The 11082-nt window shown below is 31.4% G+C and overlaps 1 protein-coding gene across 3 annotated transcripts; it reads right to left on the reverse strand.

Moving 5' to 3' along the window:
• Window positions 1–957: 957 nt before the first annotated feature.
• LOC110705956 lies at window positions 958–4135 on the reverse strand. 3 transcript variants are annotated; one of them, XM_021883877.1, is made up of 2 exons: window positions 3785–4135; window positions 958–2527 (listed from the first exon to the last, which is right to left on the reverse strand). In XM_021883877.1, the coding sequence occupies exon 2, from the start codon at window positions 2502–2504 to the stop codon at window positions 1215–1217; it is 1290 nt and encodes a 429-aa protein (XP_021739569.1). In that variant the 5' UTR covers window positions 2505–2527; window positions 3785–4135; the 3' UTR covers window positions 958–1214. The 3 variants fall into 3 exon arrangements, with proteins under 3 accessions (XP_021739569.1, XP_021739568.1, XP_021739570.1); XM_021883876.1 differs by having other exon boundaries at window positions 3760–4135; XM_021883878.1 differs by lacking the exon at window positions 3785–4135 and adding an exon at window positions 3425–3746.
• Between the last annotated feature and the right edge of the window lie 6947 nt (window positions 4136–11082).

Genomic DNA, 11082 nt, shown 5'->3' on the forward strand with positions numbered 1-11082 from the left:
TTTATACTTGTATACTCTCATGGACCACCTTACATGTATTTTGGGGGTTCATCAGCATACATAATAGCATACACGAAGTTTATAACATGCTTTGATTTGATACCATAATTACTGGAAAATCCCAAACTGGAAACCAAAAGAAAGAAAGAGCACTAAGGGGGTGTTTGGTATTTGGGAATTGAGGTGGGATCGGGAGTTTTAATCCCAATTCAAGAAAAAAGTTTTGTTTGTTTGATGGGAATGGGATTAAAAATAGGTTTGGGAATGGAATATTTAGGGGAGAATTCCCACCATTTTATTACCTAGGGAGGGTAGGTAATAAATGGATGGGAATGGGAATAAGTTTAAAATGACATTTTTGCCATTAATGAAAACTATGAAAGGAAGTATTAGTAAGGGTAAATTTGTAAAATTAGTATTTCCCTATATGTTCCAACTCACCATCCAAACAAGGTATTGGTATATTTTCATGAATTCCCAACAACTAATTCCCAATCCCAATCTCATTCCCACCTTTTAATCCCCAAACTCTCATTCCCACATTTCAAGCGCCCCGTAAGGTGATAAAGAACCGAATATTAAGTCGAGATTTGGAACACCATATCACCGTACTTCAAAACTAATCATGTTCGGATATTTCTTTTTGTTTGTTTGTTTTATTTATTTATTTATTTATTATTTATTTATTTATTTTATTTTATTTTTTCACTCATTACCTTGTAATTGAGTTTGTAGCTAATGTTGCTCAAACTCATTAGTCATGTCGTCCATAAGTACGAATCCAAGTATCAAAATCAGCTAGTTTATGATGATTTTCCTTACTGAGTCCAAAATGATGTATTGGGAGTCCCTAGTCATTCATGTTTGACACAAGTTGTTGAGGTGAAAAGGCGATCCATGACTCCATGTAACACAAATTGCACAAGGTATGCATTAGCACAGGTAGTAAACAAAGAATGAGATATGTAAACAGAACAAACTTGTTCATTTATCATGACAGGAAATTTAACAGAACAAAGTTTGCACCCAGTACAGCATTGCTCGATATCTCAATCTCCCATCAACATCTAAGAAATTCTTAACATACAAAGGTAAAACACTAAAAGCACAAATTACATCACAACAACATACATTAGTAATCACTAAATATTGGGTTTTGATTCTAAAATCTAAAAGTCACCTGTTTTAGCTTTCCACCTGTGACCATAAAAAGCTTAGAAGAAAGCCCTACTCCCGTAGAAGACCCGTGATCCAGCACTCTTCGGGGTTTCCAACTTCTGGTCTGAGCTAGAATCCCCTGATTTGGTTGGTTCAGGCTCGGCCAGATCCATTGGAAGCTTCATTTTGGCCAGGGACTCGGTGAACTGCTGCATGCTCTTCATGTACATATTCACGAATTCCTGTTGCACCATCTTCTCTTCAGGCTCGACATTCACAGTAACAAGTGGGGTTACAGTTGTATCTTTTGATGGTTTACTAACATTGGCAGAATTGCTCTCACCGTGTCCCTCAGCATTCTTGTTGTCTTTTAGAGGGGAAACATGCTCTTGGCTTGGAGACTTTGAAGTGACAGGAGCCTCAGAACATTGAGAGCTTGTAGGGAGACAAACAGATGGGGAACCATTGGTTGAAACACTGCTAGGAGGGGAATCAGCATTAAGAATTGGCTTAGAGTCCTCACTATTGGCCGAGAAGCTCTCCACGATACGAACACCAAGCTCGTGACTCTCATTGTCTGACGAAACCAAACTCTCAGTAGTCTGAGACTCCAAGCTCATCCCAAAGTACTCGGATACCATCATTTGATTTTCATTCACAATGTTTGGGTCAGGGAACTCAAACTTGTCAAACTCGCTGGGAACAGACTTGACAGCTTCTGAATCCTGCACCGCATTTTCAGCATCCATGGACAGTTTAGGGATTTCTATGACTTCAGGGGAAGCTCCAGAGTATGAGAGAGACAATTGAACAAACCCGGATGGAGAATGGAAGAGATCAGTTGATGAGAGAGTAAATTCTTTTTCTAAATTCCCATTCTTGACCAGGATTTCTGACAGTGGCACAAGAGCAAACCCGAGCAGCTGGTCTTCAAGGTAATTTCTGACACGGCTAAGCATCCAAATCTCACATTTTAAAGAGGACTCTGCCGTCCTAACATTCAGCTGGAGGCTTTGATTAAAGACCGGGTTTCTTCCACCACCATTGATGGTTTGTGTGGATACAGTAGTTTCAGGATCACTGGTCAGGCAAAGCTTAGCATAAACATCTTGCTTGTGGTATATACAAATGTTCTGAATGTCCCTTGCCTGATGTACGTACACATCAAGGGTACCGATGTAGTCTTCTGGATTATGAGCATTCCCATTCACCTCGTTCTTGTCTGTTCCGTTAGCTATGTGAGTGGAAGAGCCACGGGATAAGACTTCTGATCTCTGTTTCTCTGGCTCAGCACCACTAACAGTCAGATTCTTAAAAGGTGACACAACAGATTGTGGGGAGTCCATTATGCAACACAAGAACTACAAACCTGAAATATCATGGGATTACAAATTATGAAGCAATTTTGACAAAGGGAAAATTAGAGCGCGACACACTAGTTTATATCAATGAAGATAGTCATGATTAACCATAACAAGTCCAACAAAACACATTATTCACATCACAGCAAAATTAGCAACAACAAGAACCACAAAAACTGAATTTTTAACTTATGGAACCACTAATCAAAACTAAAATTAGAAACTTCTCTCAAAGCACCAAAGTTTTCTTATATAATAAATCCAGATCAAAGAAGCTTAATAGCACAATTATAAAGCCTCATCATTCACGTCGGTAATACACTCTTTAATCAACCAAATATGAAGGAGATAAATGCTATCAAAGCTCCAAGTATAAATTTTTAGCAAACACAATCACACAAATCCCAGAACAATAGGAATCAAGACACAGTGAACATTGCATCTTCAAAACCCCAGGATCCACATGCTACATTTAATAAACACAAATGAAAAAAAAACCCAGAAGCAATATTCCACTGATCTCAAAGAAGATACATTTAAATAAAATTAATTAAAATAAAAAATCTAACTTTTCACAAATTTAGAAAGAAGTGTATGAGGTATTCTTGTGCACATGCTCACCAAACCCAGATTCCAAAAACTCAATTATTATTATTATTATACTATAAAATCCCTTACTAAATTTCTTCAAATCAACCAAAATTCATGCACCACAAAACCTAAAATTAGCTGATTAAAGCGAATTTTTCAACAAGCAATCAATTGTACATGCATTCAATTACAGTAAACCCAATTGTACATGCATTCAATTACAGTAAACCCTAAACAGAAATTCCATCAAAGAAACCCAAAATTCAGATATACATAAACCCAAAACCCTAGATTATTAAAAGGAGGAAACTTACCTCAATAAGTTAAGCTCCAAATTACACCAGGTAGAATAAGTAAAACCCCAATTTTGAGCTTATAAAAAGAGTATAATAAAATATAATCAATCAAACATAACACAAAACCCCACAAAATTAACAGATACCAAGAAAAAGAGGCATAACAAACCCCACATAATCAGAAGCACTAGCACCACAATCGAAGTAAATTGAAACAGTCATACAAAAATAAATGATTAAAAAAAACCCAGAAAAAACCCAGATCAAAAAACTGCAAATTTAACCTTCATCTATTCAAATGAAAGCAATAAATTCAAGAAAAAAACATTCAAATAAGAACCCAGAAAAAAGACCTGATTTTAAGGATAATTTCTTTACTTTTTAGGCCCAAAAAATGGAATTTGAGAACAAAAGTCAAAGATGATGTTTATTAGGAGGCAAGCACTTAGCTCAAGAGATTAAATTTCAAAGATTTGTCGATTGCCCAATTCTCCTAATCGAGGAATTATTACCCAAAAAACTAAAAAAAGGAATTTCGAGAAAAAATTGAAGCTTGAAATTTGTGCAATAAAAAAAAAAAAAAAAAAAAAAGGAAGAAGAAAGACAGAGAAGAGTGGAGAAAAAGGGTAAGAATGAAATCTCTGTACTGAAAAATGCATAGAGTAGTTATTGTTTTTCTGTGAGAGTCAGGGTATTTTTGGACGTTTGTTTGGAATTTCTATGTATAGTTGGTGTATCAACAATTTTCAACATTTCCTTTTTATTTTTTGTCAAAAAGGTCCAACCTTTACTTTTCAAAGTATTGAAAAAAAATCAATTGCAAATTAATTTTGCATTATGCTTTTGAGTTTTGGCTAATTTTGGAACTTTAATTGACATTTCGCTTGATTACTTGATTTTTTGTTTAGTTTGGGACCTACTCGATCAGCCAATATTGAAGGTGTAATTCAAAATTTGCGAGTTAGATACTCGGTTAATTAATGGCTTATCAGTTATCATCTTTTAGCGTGGCGATTGATGATTCACATCTTGAATGTGTGTACGGTGAAAGATCCTCTCAAACTTCCTTTTTTTTTTGTCTAATTAAGATGATGTCTAGTATGAGATTCATGCATACTAGTCAATGATGTTAGATTAATTTTTCTTGTTTAAGCATGAATTTTTGTTTCTACTGAGTTAACTTTCTACGACAATTTGTGCAACATTTTTCTTTCAAGATAGCAACCTAATATTCGTAATTTGATAAATACATCACCTAGAGTTAATAGAGGTCATGTACGATGTACACAAGAATTTAGATTTGGATTTAGATCAGGCCCATATTATTAACATTTGTCATATATGCTTATTAAAGGATTTAATTCTAAATTCCGATCCATCTCTATACATAGAGATTTAGGTGAAAATAGAGCAACCCTAATACAATTTGCTATTAAAAAAAATGTCTACAACCATTTTGATAATTCTCATTTTAGAAATTAGTGATGCTAAAAATAAAAAGCTTACAAAATTGGTTCATGGACCACCATACTAACATCTTCAATCTTAAACGTAGAAATAACAAGTATAAACTTTATGGCTCCATGTCTAAGGTAACAAAATGTTATGGGTAGTTTTACTCCTTAAAAACACACATTGTTAAAATTTTCAACCAAAAATCAATGAAAATCTGAATAAACGATATTTTCTTCTATCAATTTTTTTATATAAATTTATAAAAAAAAATACACAAATGTAATAGTATGTTGTTAGGTTAATATTCTTTCAAGACTAAAAATTGTGTCGCCTGAATGTGTTAATTTAAAGTAGCCAAATTCTACACTAACCTTGCTAAATCTACTTTCAATAAATGTACAAGTATTCAGTATTGTTGGTACCTTAATTAGGTAAAGCTTTGACATCATTCTCACAAGTTTTACAAGCGGTTGAACACTTATGAGAAACATTTGACTAGAAGAGTTCAAACTTCAAAGTACAAGTGTTGAGGGTGTTATGTCATCTTCAATCCACACCATATATGGATAAAAACTATACAATTTCACTTCTCAATTTAGTTGCACACCACTATCCTCTAAGAAAATTATACTTAGCTTGCTCCATTTTTTATTTATTAGTAATACCATATAAATATTGATTTGAAATTTGTCAACACCTATCTTTAACCAAACTATATTAACTATGTGTAAAAATTTTGATATTATAAAAATATAGATTGAGATTCAATATATTTGACATATTAGATTTTTCTTACGTATATATAATAATGAAAAATTTAAGCATAGGATATTTATATTACAGGAAAAAAAAAATGGTACAACTAAGAAAAAGAAGAAAGTAAAACGTACTTTCTCAATTCCTAAAAGTTCAACTCGTTTTACATTTAGAGATTCTTTTAAAATCACATCTTTGACCATGAATTTCTTCAACTATGTATAATTAAATATTATAAAATGTTAAATTTTTAAAAAATTTATGTTAATCTAAACAAGATTCCACTTGTTAAATTTTGTAATTTTTTTCTTTATGGATCATGGGGTCAATATTATATATTTTGAACAGATGAATATAAGTGGATCGAACCTTTAAGAATGAAGTTGAGGTACTAAGGACGATTGGAGGTAGTATAAGTTATGTCATGGTTAGTATATTAGAAATAATAGAAGATTATACTAATGCTAGGATAAGATTTAGTTTCCTCTTAAATTATTGAAAAGAATCTGGATTATAAAATAGAGAAATCGACATAATCGTTAGGGAAGAAGACAGTAATGATAATGTAAATGAGAAAAGGGGAATAAAAAAATAAGGATGAAGTAAGAAAATGTAAATTAGGAATTAATATAAGTGTACGGTTTAGAAAAAGAGGGTCCAAATTTTGGACTTAAATGGGACAAACGGTGAACCGACCCATGAGGTGGTCATGGTTCGATATTGTTAGCTAATGAGTTTCATTTTTAGTGCTTTTTGTAGTTGTAGGCCATACACAAAGCCTTTGGGCTTGGGACCCACCTTTGCCAACCGCCAACCAAATTTGTGGTGACTTGTGAGTTGTGACTAGTCATGAACTAATTTGGATTAAATTTGGATAATTAAAAAGGTTTTGGGGCCGTTTTAGTATAAGTATTGAAAGCGGCATACTCTTTCCGTCTCATAATATTTGACACGTTCAACTTTGCACACATGTCAATACACTAGTTTGACTTTATTTTTATATGATTAAATAGTATTAAAAATTATTGTAAAAATTATATTAATACCTATCTAACAACATAATTTATGAAAAAATATATTTTTATTATATTAGTAAAAAAATATGGTCAAACTAATACATAAATAGTGAAAAAGACCAAAGTCCCAGATATTGTGGGACGGAGGAAATAGAAAGGAAACAAATAAAGGGCTCTCGTTCTTTTCATTTAATCATAGATGATATCTTAGTTTTGTGCTCTATTTTTTAGTAGTGTGATCCATTCCTTTTATCTTTAGTTTGTTACATCTTCATTTTTGCACAATTTGTAGCTAATACATGTATTTGAGTTTTACTATTTTTATGGGTGTTTTAATATCTTTAATTAACTATGTAATATAAAGAATAGAAATGTTGGTATTTTGAAATTACATACTTCATACATTAAGACGAATGTAAAAAAGATTGTAAAAAATTTAAACGCCAAAGCATCTAAATTAATATATACAATAGGGATTTATTGGAGGTACGTGATTTTTTATCGAGTCTAGGTTAAAGATTGTATTTTTAAAAATTATAATATCCTCATTATGTAGACTATTTACCAATCTTTTAGACTGAGATTCCACTATAGGCAATAGATTGAACACAAAGTGTTATTTGAAATGGAAAGTTTTCTCACTCAACTTAAAATGATGTTGATCCTTTTTAATAACTCCCTTTCTTTAGCAATATTCCCTAATAGTTAATATGAGTGTTTAAATGAAAATTGTATAATACACCAGGGTGCACCATGTTCATAGTGCACCTGGTGATGTGGCATAACTAATAGCATTAAATTCGTGGAAAATAAAAAAAAATAAAAAATTTTGGGCGAAATTATAGGGAATTATTCCCTTTAAACTACTTTCAGTTTTAAATTATTATCCTTAATGGACATTTTTCATTTTTAAAACATTTTAAAGACATTTTTGGGTTTCAATAATACAAAGTATGTTATTTGAATTTGGCTCGTATTCTCTTTGAGGTAACGAGTGACGTACAAATTCTTTTTTGAATTATCATATATCATTATTTTATATTATCGTATATTCTTTGAGTTTGATCAGTGTGTTCTTCATACATGAATTATATGTTCTTTACATTATATTTTATACTATTTTAACATATGTTATTTTAAATTTTGAAATTTAATTTGAAAATGAAATCTTGGTTTTTTCTTAGTTGAAAATACTTTAGAGAGAGAAAACTAAAATTATTATGGAATGTTAGTTTTTGGAGAGAGAAAAAACAATTTTTGGGAAATGATATATTTGGTAAAGATTTTTAAAAAATTACGTTAATGTCTTTTGGTAATGTCTTTATGTTCTTTAATAATGCATGTTCTTTGTTAAACACATACATGTTCTTTTTCAAAAACCTACATATTCTTTCTGCCTTTTTTTTATTTAACCAGGTGCACAAATCATGTATTGGTGTTTAAAGCCAAAAAAAACAAAAAAAAAAAAAAATGTGAACGAAAAAAGTATTAATAACCATATACCTCACATTTCAATATTTCCTAACCCATTTGTTGAAATTATATATTCCATTCAAGGTTGGGTTTGCAACTTGTGACCTATCACTCTAGGTCTACCATCCAAATGGATACTTTTATGTGTGAACTCTTAACAATAATTTTAAGAGCAAAGTCAAAGTCTTAGCTCATGCTCATATATCATAAACTCTATCTCTAAAATATTACAACCTTATGCTTTTTATAATAAAACAACCTAAATCTAATTAAAAAATCTAAATAAGAATTCTAATATGCAATCAACCAATTTAACGTTGGTTACTTGCTCCTGCAATAATTGACTTATGTAATCACACATAAGGCAATAATGTATAATCAAAGAAAATCAATTTCTTACTCACTTGACTTGTGTTGACCAGCTAGTAAATATTACACGGAGTATGATGTAAAATGATCAACTTTTTTTCTTAAGAAAAAGACCAACTTTAACTATTTACGTCTGGATATTAAAAGTTGGTAAAAAATGTTGTTATACAATTGACCTTTTTCATTTGTTTAAATTCAATGAGAAGTCATTTATCAAACATATATGTATAATCGCCTATTAATAAAAAAAATATTCACCGTAACAATCACAAAAAATCATCAGATGACAAAAAAAACAAAGATGCGCAAAAACCAATTGTCAAACAAAGCCGCCTCACCTTGTTTGGTCACATCCCAAAAATTAAAAATTAACCAATAATTGATCGTAATCACCATAATTATAGCTTTTGAGTTGCTTCATTTGAGTAAGGGCTACATATGGTCACTATCATTGATTATAACATAACTAAAGTCGCAATAACAATTAAGAAATGCACCTTGTAGATTTGTAAGGGAGGCACAAAAACATAAATAATAAAAACTAAAAAGGTCCAAAATCATCTAGAAAATTAATGAGTAGCACTTTTAAATAAACAATGTAATTACTACGTAATAAAATTCTTGGTACTTCGTATCAAATTAACAGTGAATGTCTCCCAAAAAGTCACTTGCTTGGCTATGGGCTTACGTAGGTGTAGAAGTTTCACTTCATTATGTTAGTGAAGTGGATGAAGGGCACACATTTATAATCTTCCCTTGTTATGATTACATCTTTTATCCGTTTTATTTTAATTGATACATTTTGAATTTTGAGCACTATTTATATAAATTACACCCTCCATTTCATAATACATGAGATGTTGAACTTTTTTTCAGTAATCATATGTTAGGTTTGACCATAATTTGTTACTAACATAATAAAATTATATTTTACATAAAATATGTTGTTAGATAGGTTTTAATATAAAGTTTCATAATATAATTTTTAAAATAACTTTCATTAATATTTAATTATATAAAAATAAAGTCAAACTAGTGCATTAGCATGTGTGCAATGTTTGATTGTGTCATGTATTATGGGATAGAGGGAGTACCTTTTTTTTTTTTTTTTTTTTTTTTCTATTTGTGTTTTTTGTACTTTATCTAGTTTTTTTGTTAAAACGTGTCTTTAGTCACGCTTGTGTATTTTTTAAGTACAATTATGCTGAATTTGGACCAAATTACATGCTTAGTTTTGATTGTACTTCATCTAGTTTTTTTGTTGAAACGTGTCTTTAGTCACGCTTGTGTATTTTTTAAGTACAATTATGCTGAATTTGGACCAAATTACATGCTTAGTTTTGATTTTTAGGTTTAATGCTGTTGTCTTTCCTGGGCTTTGGCTTATGTTTAGCTTGCTGCTGTTCTTTTCTCTGTTTCTTTTGTGTGTAGAGTGCGTGACTTTGTGCTTTCTTGTTGGTTTGGTTTTTATTTATTGGTTTTGTATTGTTTTGTTTTTGTTTGCGTTTGTTGTTTTGGTAGTGGCTTTTTTTTTTTTTTTTTTGACAAGAGCAAATATATTCATAAAATCAGAGTTTACAACCTACAAAACAAGAATTAAAACTTAAAATATGGCTTTTAATACTAAAGCCTTTACAACAACTTTTTAGACTAGAGACGAAAGTAAGCTTGAATTTGAATTTGTAGTGGCTGGTTTGTTGTTTGCGTTTGTTGTTTTGGTAGTGGCTGGTTTGTTGTGTTTGTTGTAGCCTTGTGTTTTGGCTATGTGTTGTTCCTTGCTTGGTAATTAATAAAATTTGCTTAATTACCAAAAAAATGTAGTTTATATAGAGTCAAGTTTATTCCAAGTCTATTTGCATTAATTCGGCTCAATTTGAATATTTTGGTTATGAGTTTGATGTTGTCAGAAATAGAGGTGTCAATTCGGATAATCGGATCGGGTCTGATGAGGTCGGGTCGGGTCAATATTTAAAGTTGAGTCATGCTACATTATTGTATTCACGCGAGTTCAAATTTAAATCGGATATTTTTCGGATCGGTTTCAATCGGATCGAGTCGGGTGTGGTTTTAACACCTCTAGTCAGAAGCTTGTATGTTATTTTGTCCGTGGGAAAATCAACCTGATGCGTCACTAAACTCATACATATTATTGTTGTTTTAAAGCTTTTGAATAAATGCATTCATATTTGCATTTTTTGAATACTGATTCTTGTTTCTATATAGTTAATGGATGAGAATAAGATTATGGACTGGTGTATGAATTGTTACATCAATTCTCAGAGTTCATAATACTCAGTCTATCTTACATTCGTTGACACAAATATGTACTTTTTGTTAAACTTTCGCTCTTGCCAATGTTAATTCTTCCCTGTTCGTATTTATGTAGCAGTCTAGAGGTGCTAATTGAGCGTGTCGATCACGAGCTAAGGGGTGCTCGACTCGATTCGAAAACTTTTTTCATGTCTCAACTCGTGCTCGTTAAAATTTCGAGCTCGACTCGTGCTCGTTAAAGTTTCGAGTCGAGTCGAACAGCTCACAATCTGCTCGTTAAAGTTTTAGCCCTTTTAAAATTATAGCCCTATATTTTTTTTTCACTTTATATAGTTT

The sequence above is a fragment of the Chenopodium quinoa genome, unplaced genomic scaffold, assembly GCF_001683475.1.
Source record: "Chenopodium quinoa cultivar QQ74 unplaced genomic scaffold, ASM168347v1, whole genome shotgun sequence".
Taxonomy (NCBI): domain Eukaryota; kingdom Viridiplantae; phylum Streptophyta; class Magnoliopsida; order Caryophyllales; family Amaranthaceae; genus Chenopodium; species Chenopodium quinoa.

Bases quoted from the DNA above. Each gene is read 5' to 3' on its own strand.
- LOC110705956 (XM_021883877.1), bottom strand. From the start codon at position 2,504: ATGGACTCCCCACAATCTGTTGTGTCACCTTTTAAGAATCTGACTGTT.